The 19302-nt window shown below is 37.7% G+C and overlaps 2 protein-coding genes across 2 annotated transcripts; both read right to left on the bottom strand.

Moving 5' to 3' along the window:
- Positions 1–447: 447 nt before the first annotated feature.
- Positions 448–1371, bottom strand: LOC124959961 (olfactory receptor 5B3-like). Its single transcript, XM_047518465.1, has one exon. It carries the CDS (start codon positions 1369–1371, stop codon positions 448–450), a length of 924 nt encoding a protein of 307 aa, XP_047374421.1.
- Positions 1372–9918: 8547 nt separating this feature from the next.
- On the bottom strand, positions 9919–10842 carry LOC124959714 (olfactory receptor 5B2-like). The gene has a single exon (XM_047518052.1). It carries the CDS (start codon positions 10840–10842, stop codon positions 9919–9921), a length of 924 nt encoding a protein of 307 aa, XP_047374008.1.
- Positions 10843–19302: the final 8460 nt, after the last annotated feature.

Here is a 19302-nt window from a genome sequence, read left to right as displayed (position 1 = left end):
ATTACATATATGCTGGAAAATTTGCCACACGCGTGTATGTGTGTCCTCACAGACGCCCACATGCACACTTCCTGGTTTTGAACTTCTCCTGCACAGTTGTACACACATTCATAGGGACATGGGTAAAAAAGTTACCTGGATATAATTGAATAATCCATAGTCCTCCTAAAGATTTTCATAAACAATGACAACAAATCAGGCACATTGTGTTTCCAGACATAATATTTCCCTTTTTCCTGACAACAGAGTTATGCAGAAGTAAATCTATCACTTCAAGAACCCAAATTTAGTGTGGGTTTAAATATGTCACTCATTACCTGGGTTAAGCCTAAGAGGTAAGAATATAGGGTTGGTTTTTGGTTTTGGTATTGGTTTTTTTGTTTTTTGGTTTTTTTGTTTTTGTTTTTGTTTTTGTTTGCCTCCCATTTAAAATCAAATTCCTAAAGATTATTCTGCCTCCCAAATGAACTTGGTGAATGCACACTTGACCTCCTTGTTCCTTAGGCTGTAGACCATAGGGTTCAGCATGGGGATGACCATAGTATAGAACACAGAAACAATTTTATCAGTGTCCATGGAGAGACTGGACCTGGGCTGTAAGTACATGAAGATTAGAGTCCCATAGAAAATGAAGACAGCCGTGAAGTGGGAGGCACAGGTGGACAGAGCCTTCCTGTGTCCTGAACCTGAGCGCATCTTTAAGATTGTGCTAAAAATAAGTATATAGGACATTAAGATAATAAGAAGAGCAAAAAACACATTGAAGGCATACAAAGGAAGAAGAATCAGCTCATTAACATGTCTATCAGAGCAAGAAAGAGCCATGACTGCTGGAATATCACAGAAGAAATGATGGACAACATTGGACTTGCAGAAGGAGAGACTGAAGGTGTCCCCAATGTAGAAGGAGGAACTCAAGAAACCACAGAAATAGGAGCCTATGACCAGATATGCACACACCCTGGTTGTCATCGTGGTGGTGTAGTGCAGGGGCTTGCACACTGCTGCATAGCGATCATAGGCCATTGAGGCCAACAGGTAATTTTCCACAGTACCAAGGGCTCCAAAAAAGAACATCTGAGCAGCACAAGAATTGTAGGAAATTATCTCATTGCCTACAAGGAGCCCAGCCATGACTGTGGGAGTGACAGCTGAAGAGTAGCAAACGTCCACCAGAGACAGGTTGCCAAGGAAGAAGTACATGGGAGTGTGGAGACGAGAGTCTAAGACAATCAGCAGGATCATCCCCAGGTTCCCAACCAGAGTGATGGTGTAGATGAGCAGGAACGTCAGAAAGAGGGGAAGCTGCAGACCTGGGTCACTGGTCAGTCCCAGCAGGATGAACTCCGTCACTTCTGTCCTGTTCTCCATCAATGTTGTCTGAGAATCTCTAGATTCTTTGGAACAGAATGATTTTAAAAGATGAATTGAAATTGAAATTATAAATACTATATGTAACCTTTCTTGTTCCAATAACTTAAACTTCAAGATACTCCAGAAAACATGAGGGCTTAAAAATTAATTTTTTATATTACTTACCTAGAAGGTTAAATGGCATGATTCTGAGTAATTTTAACATATCATCTACCCAATATTGGATTTTATATGATATTTCATGTATTTAACTGAGATGTAGACTATTTGATATCCTGAGCAAAATTATTTTTCTCTTTAAAGTTTTGTATCGATTCATTTCTTCTGAACACACTAAAAGCTGACACTTCTATGTTGCTTGTCTGCCAAGAAATGCTGTGAACATGTTAGATATGTGTCTACTATTCTCTCAACAATATTAGGAGCTTGATTGATTGCTGAATTCTAGTGCTTGAGAATTTATTAATATTTACACAGGTATTATTGTCGATTGCTGCTCTAAACTCATGCCAACCTTAACTCATGCCTAGTGGTTACTCAGTCTAATGGTTTATAACGAATTCATAATTTACCATTATCAAATTTAGTCCTTGTCTGCTTGGTTTGAACTCAGTATTTGGGGTTTCACAGTGAACTCAGTGATTAGGTAGTAATTTCATTTGTTTACTATGTTTGTCTCTCTTTAGGGAAAAAAATAACCACGAAAACAAACATAAGGTTGAAATAATCCATTTATCTTCAAGAGTCCTAAGTGAATTAACAAGTGCAGTCTGACCTGCTTTTTAACTTTTCCCAACAATCTCAAGCTTGCTATCACCAAGACATATGCACGGTGACACTGGTGTGGTCGAAAGCAACTTTGGATAATTTGAGACAAGTTTAATTCTTGGCTCATCATGGCACATCTCTGTATGCCTATTAGGCTTTGTGGAATGATTGGTGTGGTGGGAGTGTATTCCAACTGCAGAGGCAGTTGAGAGCAGGCACGTCACCAAACGTCGCAGATACAGAGCTTAAGTGCATGGAAAGCATGCGTATCAATCTGACCGTTGACTTCCTAGCAGTCATCGGTCCTAACCTAACTCCCCTCCCTGAACATCATATTTCTACCTGCTGAATGAATATATTACTGATGGCTACTGTCAGGTATCTTTGTGAGAACAGAATATGATGATTCACAACAAGGGAAGAACTACAGTATTATTATTAGGGTGGGTGGAATGTCTCTAAGTTGGTTCCTCAAGGCGGACACTGACCTGCAGACATTTAGATTCACATGAGGTTTTAGAGTGTTGAAGCGTCTCTCCCCAAATTTGTCTTTTCTCCCTCTCTAGGGTCACTGAAATTTTCTGTGCTCTCTGTGTGTCTCAGACAGTCCTTACTCGAAGCACATGATTACTGCACTTAAATTCCACTTGAGTCATTCCTTTTAAAAATTTCTTCCTTGAAATCCATATTTTAGTGTGAAAGAATTCATTTTTTAAAACATTCTTTCTCTCATTCATGTCATGCCATAACCAAATCACAGAGATAAGCTTTGGAACTTCCCATTTTATGGACTGTTTTTAGCACAAAGATCTATTTTGTTGGCAAACTTCTCATTGTAAAATATTTTGAGTTTGTTCTCGTGTACTAACAATATTTTACATTTCTTCTTGGAACTGAAACTTTTGGAAGGATATCCATCCAATACTAACCACTGTTCCCTGCCATCTTTCTCCTAAGCCTCTGTCAACTTCATGTTTCAAGTCAGCTCCTGAACACATTTGTTGCAACCTTTACCATCTAGGTCCACCTTTAACAAATACCATGTTCTACAACCAGTGAAAAGGACTTTGCATATATGTGGGGGGATAGGAAAGTAGCATTATTATTCTTACATCATCCTAGTGAATTCAGGGTTTGGAAAGTTATAAGGTACCCTAAAATTGCACAGTTTGGTAGGAGAAAGACTCCAGATTCAATAATAAAATGACATTTAACCTAACTGAAAGTCTCCACTTTTATCCACATCACTGTCCACATGTGTAGAGGTGGTAGCAATAGCAAGCATGAGATTTTGAGAAAAAGGTTACAATGCAATTCACAGCCTAGTGATTCATTCAGAACCCTTTTATAGCTTAAATCAGATCAATTCATTCTTCTGTTATTTGTCTTGTTTGTTTAACTCCAGTGAGAAGTACAGACATAGTGAACAAAATTGAAATTATTATTTAATCAATCACAGCATCCCGGCTCTTCATTTTTGTTCAGATTTTTGGACCTATAAGTAGAAATTGTCATCAGAGTCTCCAGATTACCTTCTATGAAAAATTTCTCATTTATACCCCAAACTCATCTCACTATGTTTAGAAACGTGTTGAAATTATCAATTCCTCTTTTCAAAAATAACTTATGGTTGGTTTAGGTGCCCTCCTTCTCACTGAAATGTTTATGGAATAAAAAAGCTTACCAGTTTCCTTGAAGACAAAGAACAATCAATCCAGAATAGGGATTCTGAAATGATTATCAATCGTGGAATGTGCACAAGATTATTAGAGTAGCTCTGTATCAGTAGTGGTCCCTACGTTCCCTTTCTTTAGGGCTTGGAAAATGGAGAAAAAGAACCTTGACATGGATCACACTCTGAGCTATGGTGACTTACCTCTGTGGTCTTGGAAGAGTCATTTACCTCCTCCTTAAATAAACATAATAAGATGACTTCTTTCATGTAATTCTCAGAATTGAGTCTATAAATAGCAAATAAAGGAGGACTATGAAACATCATATCCAGAGGTTCTCATTTAAAAGTCTGTGTGATTTATCTTTGAGTGTTTGCCTGATCATGGTTGAAGCATCACAGCAAATCCTCAGATTGGAAGGTCCCTATGTGCTACCGATGGTTGTCATGCAGATGAAAAAAGGATGTCCAAGGAAGACCTTGAGTGTGTTCCTTCTAAAACAGGTCATTTTGAGTCGTGTTGGGATTTGAAATGCTAGCACATGGAGATCTGGAGAGAATCATGCAGACTTGAGACCTCGGGAGATTGTTCTCAGGAGACTATCTACAGCTCCTGATCTGACTGTCCTAGGGAAGAAGCAATTAAACTATTTGTGGAGATCAAACTGATTAGCTTGAAGACCACATTATACATAGAGCCTTTGGTTATTTTTCACATAAACATAAAAGTATAATTAAATCAAGTAAATTAATTATTAAAAAGGAAATAAGGAAAGGTTATAAAAGGAACCTCAAAAATAAATTTAAAAGCAAGTATAATTGAATTTTTTCATAACCTCAGTACTTTCACTACACAGTTTTCAAAATGCATAAAATATTAATTATATCACTATGTTTATGGACACAAAATATATAAAGATGCAATTTGTGACAAAAATTTCATAAGGCAGCAAGGTGCAGCTGTAGAGAAGGTATTTGAATACCGCTAGAGATTCTTTGGCATAACCCAGACACAAGCTCCAACACTCTCTTAGGTTTTGAACATGCATGCCCCCCTGCATATTTGTACTTATCTACCCCTATAATCCCTTAATCCTATTTCCTATAGTGTGTGTGTGAACACATAATTTTTTCAATTAGTTTGATTGTATGGATTTGTATTATTCCTTCTATTATTCTGATTGGAGAGTACCAAATTTTTGGTACTAAAATTTGTTCTAAAGAAACAGGATTTTAAGGATGAGTTTTCTGGTTTGGTTCTGGAGTCTCTGGAATGGACTCCTAAAGTGATCACTTTCAAAACACAAGTCTATTTTGGGTGGTAAAGAGAGCATGGTAATCCACGTTATGTTCTCACCATAGAGATACACAAAATGTGACCCTTGACACTTCTAATAAAATACTGAAAGCAAAGATCTGAGTAACTATGTGCTATCATTCAAATGTGTATGTCCACTCAAAATTCATTATGGTGGAACCAAAGATCCAGTGTGCTCACATAAGTCACAGGGCACTTAGGAGGAGACTAAGTCTGTTTGGAAGTGAATAAGCTTTGTTCCCAAGGTTGGATTAGTATGCTTATAGAAAGACTTGACAAAAACTTCTAGGACTCTTCCTTTCTGAATCACTATATGAGGACACAGCATTTTCCTGTTCCATCACTTGAGATGGTAACTGAATACTTTGCTCCCTCTCACCATGGGAAATGATAGCAAAGAGGTGACTTATGAGGAACAGGACATCACCAGACTCCAAATCTCCTGACATCCTCATCTAGGACCTCCCATCCATGAGAGTTATACAATAATAGATTTTCATTTCTTATAAATGATCACATTTAAGTAATGTTGCTATAGCAACACAAATGGTCTAAGACACCAGGTTTGTGATACTTTTGAACTAAAGAGAATACTGAAATTGCTAGTTATTCCTAATGTTGATAGAGAAAGTGGAAGAAAATCACATGAGCTCAGGATTTTGAATTACCATTCTTAACACTAAATAAAATACCTGGATGCTTCTAAACCTGTCCTAAAAGAGGCTCATGTCCTGCATCCACTGTGCTGAGACTACAGGGACAAATTCAATCCTGTGCGTAGCTAATTGAAATAAAAGCAAAATTCCTTGCCTAGCAGTTTGTCTACCATAAAAGTTGAAATATTATTTGTGAGAGTATATTATCTTGAAAACTGGCAGGGAGATATTCAGAATGACCCTGATGAAGCTGGAGATATCGACCCCCTAAATTCTGATGAGTCCACTTTGTAAGTAGAATTAACTTTTCTAACCCTAACAGAAACAACTCTATACTCCGTCTGAGGGAACTAATCCTGCATTGCTCACAGAAATTTTAATAGGCTGCTCTGATGCAGTAGACCTGCCAGACAAGAATGAGTCTCCTTAGGACCCATCCCCATTTCTCTTTACTTCTAGTTCTCAAGTCCTAGAAATCTACTAAACATATAATATTATACATATATTATATATAAGGAGGTGTGTTCACCCGCAAATAAACTACCACAATTTTCTAGTTCATACACTAAGAAATCTTGTGCACACACATGGGAAGATAAATAAATGATGTGGACTTTGTAAAAGAAGAGAAAGCTAAATCAGGCCAAAATAACTAATATAGGCCCACAAATAATAGATCCTGCATTAAATTTTGTGTTTCAAGAAATTAGAAGGGTCTCATACAAGCTGTTTATTTGACTGATGCATTAACAAAATGTATTGAACCCTATGTGATCTAAAAATTCCTGGCACACTTTGACTTAGTGTACATGAAGGAATTAAAAGCCTACTGGAAACTGGACTTAGAGTGGACTTATTATTTTAAATCTACTTAACCACCATGGATGGTGAGAACAACATTCTTTTTACCACAACTGAGAGAAATAATTTTTTGAGGGGAGCCCAAGAGGCTTTGGAGAACTCTATGATTACACTTCTCTGCAGGACAAATCAAAAACTAGGAAACGATGTTACCGAATTGGGAGACTTTAAAATAACGCGAGTGATTGAATCCTGGTGTGGCTGGGGCCAACTGCCAGCTCTCAACAGGCAAAAGAAAGATGGGCGTGATTTCCATAATGAACAGCAGATTCAAAACGGAAGTAAGAATAACATGACTTAGGCAATCATAGCATTGACTAGATCACCACAGAGTTTAGGGAAGTGAAATGAAAACTAAGCTTATAAATTCTAATTAGATATGTATGGGCAGAAATTTTAGGTGAAGTGAAAAAATCTTCCTGCACTGTAAGACACACAGTCAGAGGCTGTATATCAACTTCTACAGTCCAGTGAGTTTATATGCAAAGGTCCCAAAGTAGTCAAATATTGCCCTGCTGATCTATCTGCTAGCTGTCTCCCAAAGATCATTGTCTTCAATGATCTTTTACCAAGATAACTGGTAATCTTGTAGAAAGTACAAAATTTTTGAACTCCTCGACAATGTGTATTAACTACCCCTACTGGAAGACCACACACAAAAACCGCAGTGTGGCATACCAGTAAGAGTAAAGCTACCTGGAGGTCAGGTTATCACTGGAATTTAAGGTCAGGTCCCACTCACACTTGGCCCAGTGGAACTGCAATTCCATTCTGTGGTTTTTGCCACAGTTCCAAAGTTCATCTTTGGAATAGTTATACTCTGTAGCCTCATAATCTCTGACTGTGAAGTGATGGCTATTAGGAGGATAAAGATCAAGTAGAAACCATTGGAATGGCCTCTCTTTTGGAAATAGTAAACCAGAAACAATACTAGATTTCTTGAAGGATTACAGAGAGCAGGGTCTCCATCAAGGACGTATAAGATGTGTGAGTGCTAAATCACACACAGACCCAGCAACTTAGCTACTGATCATTAAAGAATAAGAGTGAGTAGACAGATGGACAATGGAGAATAACAGTGAATTAGAGTGAGATTAATCAGATTTGGAAGCCAATTGCAACTACCATTCCTGATGTGCATTCATAGTTACTCAATCTAGGATGCAACTATTTGATTCATCATTTTTTCTTTTACTCCTGCAAATGAAGACCACCAGAAACAATTAGGTTTTACGTGCAAAGAACAGATCTATTCCATCAATGCTCTACATCAGTGGTATTTCATCTCCTCAGGCAGATGTGGTAATTTAAACCTCAGGGATCTTGAGAAGATTTCCTTTCTAAACATTCCATTAACCTTATTTTGTGTTTGGACCTAGTGAGCAAGAAATATCAAACATGCTAGGATTATTAGGAAGGCATTTCCAAGCCAAAAAGAGGGATTAAATGTAAGAAATTCAGAAACGTTTTATCTCAAAGGGCATGCTAGGGATTCAGTGCTGGGGATATATAGAGATATCCCTTGTAAGTAAAGCAAGAGCAATGTGTCTGCTTGTCTTCACACCAAGCAAGGGCATCTCACCTGCTGATCCTCTTTGAATTTTGTAAAAAATCTACTCTTTCTTTTTGTATGTAACACATAGTAGGTAAAGATTCACAGGGTCTGTGAAAAATGAAGGGATAAAGAGACAGTTTCTATAGTGTAATGAAAGTAAATACTTTATAAAGGAGCACAGGAGAGGGCACATGACAGGGTCCTGTTTCAGAAAAGTTCTGAATGGATCGAGTATTCCTCACAGGGAACAGAGAGTGCAAAGCCCTGAGGCAGATGCATGATCGGACTTGTGAAAAAGCAGCAAAGGAATAAATGAATATGGAATGTGGGACAAGACTAGAGAAGTGCCATCCATCAGAGAATATAACTTCAATTAATAAAGAATGGATGGGCAGCATTAAGTATCTCTAAGCTTCTGCAGAAAAATGACAATAATATTGGTTCCCAGGATACATTTTAAGTAATTTGAAAACTCATAGTAATACATGAACATATTAAAAGTGCTTATATTTTTCCTCTATATTTTTGGTAATTAGGTTATTTTTTCATTTTGAAAATTAGCTTGTGTTGGCTGTACAAAATGTCTCAAACAGAAATGCTAATTCGCTTGAGGTGCCTGATTCATGTTTGTTTAGTTATGAGTTTAAAGAATTACGTTTTCACTTTATAAGAGATCATGTTTTTTCTCAAATGAGGACTCTTAGTGTAGTCTAGAAAGAAAAAATATTAGATACGTATTTGCATTTAATATTCTAATTAAATATTAAATTATGATTTTTAAACCTCGTTTTTTAGTCAGGGTTCTCCAGTGAAACAGGATCAATTGTGTGTGTGTGTGTGTGTATATATATATGTATATGCATATATATATATATATATATGAATAAGAGGAGATTTATTATGATTATAAACTCATGTGATTATAGAAGTTAAGACTCCCCCATGAGGTTCTGTCTGAAAGCTGGAGAACCAGGAACACTGAGGAGAGGGAGACAAGATACATCCACTCTGTGTCTGGGAGACCAGGAACCTGAGAGCCAGTAGCTCTGAGGTCCAGAGTGAGAAATATGAGGCCTAAATGCAAGGAGACAAGGAGAGCAAGAGAGAGAGAATCCGTCCTTTAATGCCATTCTCTTGTATTCAAGTGAGCTCTTCATGTATTGAATGATGGTCACTCATACTGAGGATGAAGTCCTTCATTAACTCTGCTGATTCAGACAGTACTTCCTTTTTGGAAACATCCTCACAAACAACTAGAAAATGTTTTACTGGTGATCTGGATATTCCTAATCCAGTCAGATAAATACAAAAATGTAATCACCCTCCCAGACACACAACAATTAATTCTGGCAAATTCATCACAGACATGTGACACATGCACGCGTATTTCCATTCACTGACTTTTTATGCAGTTATTTTACACACATTCATAGGGAAATGGGTGGAAATAATCAGATGGAAAATGACTGAATAATCAATATCTCCAAAAAGGTTCTCACAAGAAAATGCCAAGATATCATGCACATTCTCATGTAGGGATTGTGTTTCTAGATGTGTTTCCTTTTCTCCAGATAGAAGACTTTTGCAGATGTAAAGGTATCATTGCAGTAATTTGAATTTAGTGTGAGTTTTCATATATGACAAATTACATGAAAAAGATCTGAATTGATACAGGTATTATAAATCCCAAAATTTAAAATCGAAATCCTAAAAATTATTTTCCTTCCAAAATGATCTTTGTGAATGCACTCTTGACCTCCTTGTTCCTCAGGCTATAGACCACAGGGTTCAACATGGGAATCACAATAGTATAGAACACAGAGGCAATTTTGTCTGTGTCCATGGAGTGGCTGGAGCTGGGCTGTAGATACATGAAGATTAGAGTCCCATAGAAAATGGAGACTGCAGTGAAGTGGGAGGCACAGGTGGACAGAGCCTTCTGATGTCCTGCACCAGAGTGCATCTTTAGGATGCTGATAAAAATGAATGCATAAGATATCCAGATTACTAGGAGAGCAAAAAAGATATTGAAGGTGGCTGCATAAATTAGAACCAGTTCACTAACATGTCTATCAGAGCAAGAGAGAGTCATGACTGCTGGAATATCACAGAAAAAATGATGGACCACATTGGATAGACAGAAGGAGAGACTGAATATGTTCCCAGTGTAGATGGAGGCATTCAGGAAACCACAGACATAGCAGGTTATGACCAGATATGCACACACGTTTGTTGTCATGGTGGTGGTGTAGTGCAGGGGCTTGCACACTGCCGCATAGCGATCATAGGCCATTGAGGTTAAGAGGTAATTTTCTGCAGTAACGAAACCTGTAATAAAGAACATCTGAGCATCACAAGAATTGTAGGAGATGACCTCATTTCCAAGAAGGAGTCCTCCCATGACCATGGGAGTGACAGCTGAAGAGTAACCAAAGTCCACCAGAGACAGGTTGCCAAGGAAGAAGTACATGGCAGTGTGGAGATGGGAGTCCAAGATGATCAACAGGATCATCCCCAGGTTCCCAACCAGAGTGATGGTGTAGATGAGCAGGAACATCAGAAAGAGGGGAAGCTGCAGACCTGGGTCACTGGTCAGTCCCAGCAGGATGAACTCTGTCACTTCTGTCCTGTTCTCCATCAGTGTTGTTTGAGAATCACTAGATCATCTATAGTCACAAGAAAGAAAGAAAGAAAAAAAAAAAAAGAACAAAATGACAAAGGAATTCAACTGAATGGGAAAATGTCAGTGCAAGATATTCTTTCATTGTGGCAACAACTTGTACTTCAAGATTCTCCAGAAAAATAATGGACTTGACAACCAAATTTAGTACTTTAAACATGTACAGTGCTATATACTTTTTAATATAAGAAATAATAATGGATCATGTACCTAATTCTAAATTGGTGTAAATGAATCTATCTTCTAGTTCACTTTTCCTGAGCTCAGTGAAAGCTGACACTTGCATGTTGCTCACCTGTCAAGAACTGCTGTAGGCACTTCATATGTGTGGACACACTCTCCTCTCAAGAATGAGTTTGCTTGTTATATTCATGTAAATTATTCACCAAAAGAAGTTGAGTCATTATTCGTAGTACAAGTATTAATTGACAATCTCTGCTCTGGACCTATGCCAACATTTAACCCATGCCAAGTGATTCCTCTATCTAATAGTCTAAACTGAATTTAAATAAAAAATTTTACTAAATTTACAATTGCCTTTTTTTTTTCTCTTCTGGTTCAAACTCAGGGTTTGAGATTTCACAGTGAACTGAGTCGTTGATTCAGTGGTTATTTCATCTTATTCATTTAGTGTTTCTCTCTCCTCACTGGGGGCAAAAGAAACAAGAAAAAAAAAATCCAAAGCAAAAACAAACAAACGAACCAAAAACCTAGAATAGTGAAATGATCCCTTTTTCAATGAAAAATGACCTGAAATGAATTAACAAGATCTGAATTCCATTTCCACCTTTTCCCCATAGTCTCAGTCTCATGCTTATTATCACCAGCCCTTCTACACACATTGACTGTGATGGCAGAAAATAGACTTTTGACTATGTTGAAGAAGGGTTTGTCTCTTAAACTAGCCTCTCTATGAATGGTAGATGTGGTGGGGCAACCGGCATGGTGGGAGCATGTTTGACCTGCAGAGGGAATTGTGAGAGAAGTCATATCATCTCCTGGAGCAGAGAGAGAGCTTAGATTTCTGAAGAGATTCACATCAGACTTACCACCGATCACACAGAAGTCACTGGGCCCAGATCAGCTCACCTGAGATCCTGTTTCCATCTGCAAGGTGGCAGTAATGAGACTTGCTTTGTGAAAGTAATGTTAGAAGAAAGTCATGAGACCTACCTGTGAGGATTATAGAAGGTAATAATGAAAGGACAATAAATCACTGAGTTGGCAGCACAGCCTCATGGGTGCTAGCCATTGTGTTGTTTTTGGGTTGGGATCATGTCTTTATATGGGTTTGACCAGCATGCATGATGAGTCTGGAGTTTGGGTTGAAACTTCTCTCCACAAATGGCCCTTCCTTCTGTACTGGACCAGTGAGATTCTCTGCCCTCCAGTGTTTCTCAGGCTGTCTTTACTCCAACCATATAAATATTGCTACTACAATATCATGTGGGCCGATCTTACTAGAAATTTCTTCCTTGAAATACATATTTTAGCTATTTAGTCTATTATCTTTTTTAATTGCCAAACTTGTTTTTTTTATTTTTCATGTGTTCTAATTTGTTGTACATGATAGTAGAATACATTTAGACATTTTTAAAAATATTTATTTACTTAATTAATTTTTTTTGTAGGTGAACACGATTTCTTCATTTTATGTTTTTGTGGTGCTGAGAATCAAACTCAGGGCCTCATGTATGCTAGGAGAGCACACTACCACTGAGTCACAACCCCAGCTCCCGTATTTACACATTTCAATAGATCATACATAAATGGGATGTAATCTCTCATTTTTCTGATTATACATATTGAAGGATCACATCAGTCATGCAGTCATATATGTATATGAGGTAATAATGTCTGTTTCACTTTACTAGCATTCCTACCCCCAAACCCCTTCCCTCCCTTCACTCCCCTTTACCTAATATAAAGTAACTCTATTCTTCCCTATCTCCCCCTTATTGTGAATTAGCATCTGCATACCAGAGAAAACATTCAGCAATGAAAAATGGTGTAGCCATTATGGAAAGCAGTGTGGAGATTCCTCAGAAAATTTGGAATAGAACCACCATTTGACCCAGTTATCCCACTCCTTGGCTTATACCCAAAGAGTCTATGATTCTTTTATTTATTTATTTATTTATTTATTGCGGTACTGGGGATTGAACTCAGGGCCTTGTGCTTGCGAGGCAAGCACTCTACCAACTGAGCTATCTCCCCAGCCCCGAGTCTATGATTCTTAAAACTCATTCTTTCTCTCACACTGTCATTCCATAGCCACAGACCCAGGGTTGAAAATTCCCAGTTTATGTACTGTCTCTAGCTCACTTAATGATCTCTTTTGGTAGCAAGATCAATGCTGTACAATATTTTAATGGAATATATACTTGTATAGTAACCATATTTTCAATTTCTTTACATGAATTAAAATCTTTTAAAGGATATTCATCCAAAACTAACTAGTATTACCATTTTTCTCCTCAGACTTTGATAGCTTCAGTTTATAAGTCTGCTCCATGAAGATATTTTGTTTGAAAATGTTAACAAACACTATCACTTCTATAATGTGCTATATTCTACAGCAAATGATAAGAGATTTACTGTCGGGGTTTCCAGGACCCCCAGCCTTGGGCATGGTCAAGATAGCGCCTGACGCTGAGCCAAAAGTGGCCAGCTATACAGTAAACAACCAGCGAATTCCAATGATTGGCTAGTTAACGATGTGACTAGAGCATGCCCCCCTCGTGTACCTATCCTATGCTTGCAGCTGTCCGTGTTTACCTCGTGTACTCTCCCCTGATTGGTTGAAGTGTATATAAGCCTAGTGGGTGGGAGAGTAGAGAGGCAGAAGCGGAAGAAGCGGCGGAGGCGGAGGCTGAAGCTGAGCTGGAAGCTGAGAGTGCGCGGAAGCTGGGAGAAGCTGAGAGAAGAGAAGCCGGGAGTGCGCGGAAGCTAGGAGTAAGGGAAGTGTAGGAAAGGGACTGTACATAATAAACTTCCAAAGCTTCAGACGTTTGTCGTGTCTCTCTCTGCGGGCAGAGGGAGCGCGATAATTTACATATAAATTATGCTTGTGTGCACAAGTGCAAGGTAGTTAGCATATAATACAATTCTTATTTTTTCAATAAGTACACTGAAGGTTTGAGAAGTTACGTGATGCTCTAAAATTTTGTGCCTGTTATGACACTCAAGATTCACAGTTAGGGGCTGGGGAGATAGCTTAGTTGGTAGAGTGCTTGCCTTGCAAGCACAAGGCCCTGAGTTCAATCCCCAGCACTGCAAAAAAAAAAAAAAACAAAAAAAAAAAACTTTTTTTCACAATTAAGCCAGGTCCCCAAGAATAAGACTGATTCTATGGTGAAAGAACTCAAATGAAGTTCAGAGCTGTTTAATTCCTCTAGAACTTTAAAGAAGGACCATTTTATTGTGCTGGGTTGTTTGTTTTTTAACCTCTGATGAGATCCAAGTGTATAGTGATCGAGATAGTGTTACACTTAGCCTCCCAAAGCATTGTCTATCTTGCTTGCTTGCATTGTGGGATATGAATTGTCCTATAAATCACTAAAATCCTTAGGACAGATATTTGACATTCATACCTGAATTCACTCACCATTTTAGATGTAGCTTGAAAGTGTTCCTTTTTCGTAAGTATCTCATGGTAGATAGAGTTGTCTAGTCGCTTACTATGTCTACTTCTTTTGCATAATTACACTTCCAACTAAAATGTTCATGTGTTGTAAAAGTTTGTCAGTTTGGTAGAAAAGTAGAAGCAGTCAATTCAGAAGAGTCAGTCTGAAAAACAATAGCATCAATGGAATATCGCATACAGGCAATTAGAGGATGTGTCTCTCTCAAGTCCTGGTCCATAGGTTCTGACTTCTCTAAGGGAGGGAAAAAATGGAGAAGACATTGACATGGATCAGGTTCTGCATTTACCCTTAACTTTTTCTGCTCCTTTGGAAGGTCCACTTACCTCCTCCTTATGGGTAAAATAAACATAAAAGATTGTTTCTCCGACACAATTCATGGCTAGTATCTGTAAATAACAAGAGAAGTCTGTAACACATGCTGTGAAGGGGTCATCATTTAAAAGTCAGCAGATGTGATTTGAATCTGTTTGTTTCTTTTTATTAGTGCAGGGTAGTTATTATACTCAAGAGTCGGTTCCTTTGGACCTGTTCATAAACGCAATTAATAGTTTGCTTTATTTTCATTCCCAGCACTTCCACGTACCCTCCTTTCTTTCTTCCTGCTGATGCCCTTTCTCTTCTGTTCTTCCTTCTGTTTACTTATTGCTTTTTTAATCTGTACATGATAATCATACATAAAAGAAGAATTCATTCTGATATATTCAGACATGCACAGAGCACAATTTGGTCAATTTCCTTTCACATTTCCTTCCTTTTCCCACTCCTCCTCCCTCCCCTTCCTCTACTCCACTGTTCTCCCTTCTATTTGCTAGAGATTCCCCCTTTTTAATTCCTTCTTTCATTCTTGCTTCCCCATGTGAAACATTCAACCAAGTTTGGTTTATTTCACTTAATGTGACTTTTACTTTTGAGTTTTTCTCCTGACTGTGGTTGACGGTCATAGCAAATCCTCAGGTCAGAAGTCGTCCTGAAGATGATGACCAGAGGACAAAATGGTGCCCGGTGGCCGTGGCATACCAAAGATGGTGTATTCCTCTTGAGTCTTTGGGATTTCACGGGCAAATACATAAAGATCTGGAAAGAAATTATGGGAATTTGGAGATCTCTGGAGATTTCTCCTGTGAGACTAACTATACCTCCTGATCCTACTTTACCAAGGAAGAAGCAATTAAACTGCCCATAGGGACCAAGCTGGTTAGTACATTTTTATTTTGTATTTATTTTTAACTGATAAATGATAATATAAAATTTTAGATCTTAAATTAAGTACTATGAGATGTTTCTATGTGTGTATGTGTTGTATAATTTTAAAACCAGGTAAAACATACCTGTCTCTTCAAACGTTCATCATTTTCTTGTGCTAAAACTTTAGTATTTCTTTCTTCTGCCATCATGACATGCACAGTACGTGTTATCTATGTTCACTTTATTATGTAATGCACACCAGAACTTCTTGCTCTCTGTAACTGTAAATTAATGCCCAATGGTCAAACTTTCCCCATCTCTTCTTCCTCCCTACTGTCCCCAGCTTCTGGTAACCACTATTCAATTCTCAATTTCAATGAGATCAAATTTTCAACCTTCCACATATGGGGAAGAACATAAATATCTTTGAAGCCTGGTTTATTTCATTTAACAAAATGACCCTTGGTTCAGTCACAAATGACAGGAGTCCATTCTCTTTTATGACTGACTAGTATCCTTGTTGTGTATGTGCCACGTTTTCTTTATCTGTCTCATCTGATGGACACTCAGGTTGCTTCCATCCCTTAGCCACTGTCCATGGTGCTGCAGGCACAGGAGGGCAGACATCTCTTTGACATGCAGATTCCATTTCCTGGGGATTCCTTCTCAGCAGGGAGATTGCAGGATCATGTGGTCATTCTAGTCTGCATTTCATAAGGACTCTCCATACAGCTTCGCATCCTGGCTGGCTAATGTCATTCCCAGCAACAGTGAACAGGAGTCCCTTCTCCAGAACCTGTGGTTTTAATTAGCATTTCCCTGATGATTAGTGATTTTGAGGATTTGTGTGTGTGTGTGCGTGTGTGTGTACTGCTTGACCATTTGTATCTTCTTTCTTTCAGAAATGTCAATTTAGGTCTATTTTACACTTTTTAATAAGGTTATTTGTCCTTCCTTCTTTCCTACCTTCCTCCTCTCCCCCTTTCCCTCTTTCCTCTCTTTCTTTTTTCAATTATATTTCCTTTTTCTTTCCTCTTGAAATCTGAATTTGCTTCTCACTTCTCATATCAACTCCCTTTCAAGTGTACAGTTTTCAACTATCTCCATCCATTCCCAGTGTGTCTCTTCAGTCTGTTTATTGCTTTCTTCGTGCATAGTAACTTTTTTTATGATTGCATTTTAATTTTCTAACTACTTGTACATGACAGTAGAAGGCACTTATTCATTTTTACAGATCATACAAAAATGGAGTACAATTTCTCATTTTTCTGATTATACATATTGTAGGATCACATGGGTCATGCAGTCATAGGTACATGAGGTAATAAAATCTGTTTCACTCTATTATCCTTCCTACCCCAATAGCCCAAACCTTTTACTTGGATGTAATCTCCTTTGTCTATTTTGCTTATGTTTCCTGTGATTGAGAGTCTTCTCCAATAAACATCTTTGCCCATTTCAATATATCGAAGCATTTCCCCTATTTTTTCCCAAGTAGTTTGATAGTTTCAGGAATTTCATCTAAATAGTTAATGCATTTTAAATTGATTTTGAAAACACTGAGAAGTCCTGGTCTGGCTTCACCATTGTGCATGTAGATAAGCAAATTTTCCAGTACCATGTATTGAAAAAACTGCTTTCCCCAGTGAGTGATCTAGGCACCACTGTGTCTGTAGATGTGTGGGTTTACTTCTAGACTATTTTGTTCCATCAGTATACATGCCTGCATTTATTACCACGCTGAGTACCAAAGTTCTGCAGTTTATTTCCCAGTCAGGTAATTTAAGGTTTTCTGTTCCACTCCTTGTGGTTCTCGATGGTTTTGTCTATCTGGGGTTTTATTCTGGTTCCCTAAAACTTTTAGAATTGCTTTTCCTAGTTCTTTGAAGAATGCAATTGGTATTTTGAAAAGAATTGCATTGAATCTGTGGACTGCTTTGGGTAATACAGACATTTTAACAATACGATTTCTTCCAATCCTTCACATAAAATGTTTCCTGAATTTTCTGTCCTGTTTTTCATCAGTGTTTTATAATTTTCATTCAAAAGAAAAAATTCTTTGTTTTAATTTACTTCTGGGTATTTTATTTTGTAATTATTGTGAATGAAATTGTTTTATTTTTCCTTAACATTTCCATTTATTTTTATTTGTTCCTTTTAGCTCCATATGACATATTATGACTTATTATACATACAGAGAGTACAACTTCCCTTTCTTCTGGTTGTGTACTCATATTTGATCATAGGAAAGTCATATACAATTCATTCTATGCTCGTTCCTCTTCCTTTTCCTCCTCCCTTCCCTTCATTCCCTTTGTCTAATCCAATGAACTTGGATTGAGAGTTAGCATTCACATATCTGCAAGAACACTTGGCCTTTGCTTTTTTGGTGTTGACTTATTTCACTTAGCATGATATTCTCCAGTTCCATTTATCAGCAAATGCCATAATTTCATTCTTTTTAAAGACTGTGTAATATTCCATGGTGTATATATACCACATTTTCTTTATCCATTCATCTGTTGAAGGGCCCCTAGCCTAGTTCCATAATTCAGCTTTTGTGAATTGAGCTGCTATAAACATTAATGTAACTGCATCACTATAGTATGCTGATTTTAAGTCCTTTGTATAAACAGAGGAGTGGGATAGCTGGGTTGTATGGTAGTTCCATTCCAGGTTTTCTGAGGAATCTCCATACTGCTTTCCATAGTGGTTGCACCAATTTGCAATGTGTGAGTGTACATTTGTCCATACATCTTCACCAACATTTATTGTTATTTGTATTCTTCATAGTTGCCATTCTGACCAGAGTGAGATGGAATCTGTATGTCAATTATTTGGAATAATGAGTCTCACTGGGCACATTCATACATGCACAGAACATATTTTGATCATTTCAAATCCAATTATCTTCTTTAGCTTCCATTCCACTATGGCCCTGATCCCCTTCCTATTTTACAATTGTCTCCCTCTACTTTCTACTTTTTTTTTTTTCTGTCTAGGTCTGACATATGGGAGAAAACACACTATAACTGTCTTTCTGACTCTGGTTTACTTTTACTTGACAGGACAATCTCCAGTTCCATCCATTTTCCTGAAAATGTCATGATTGAATTCTTCTATATAGCAAAGGAATCTTTTGTATGTGTGTATGTATGTGTGTATACATGTGTGTGTATGTATGTGTGTATACATGTGTGTATGTATGTGTATACATGTGTGTATGTATGTGTGGATACATGTGTGTATCATGTGTGTATGTATGTGTGTATACATGTGTGTATATACATGTGTGTGTATGTGTGTATACATATGTGTGTCTGTGTGTTTGTATACACACAATATTTTATATCTTTAGACATAGTCTCACTGTTGCCCAGGCTCACCTTGAACTTGTGATCTTCTCACCTTAGACTCCCACGTAGCTGGGATCATGAGTATGTGCTACCACACCTGGCATGTCATTTTGATGGAAGATGCTCTGAATCTGGACATGGATTTCTGTGATATGGCCTATTAACAGAATCAGTTCTGCTACCTACAAACATGGGAGACCATCCCATTTTCTAGTCTCTTCTTCAATTTC

Source organism: Sciurus carolinensis, chromosome 11 (assembly GCF_902686445.1).
Source record: "Sciurus carolinensis chromosome 11, mSciCar1.2, whole genome shotgun sequence".
Taxonomy (NCBI): Eukaryota; Metazoa; Chordata; class Mammalia; order Rodentia; family Sciuridae; genus Sciurus; species Sciurus carolinensis.
This window is presented reverse-complemented; position numbering and strand designations above follow the sequence as displayed.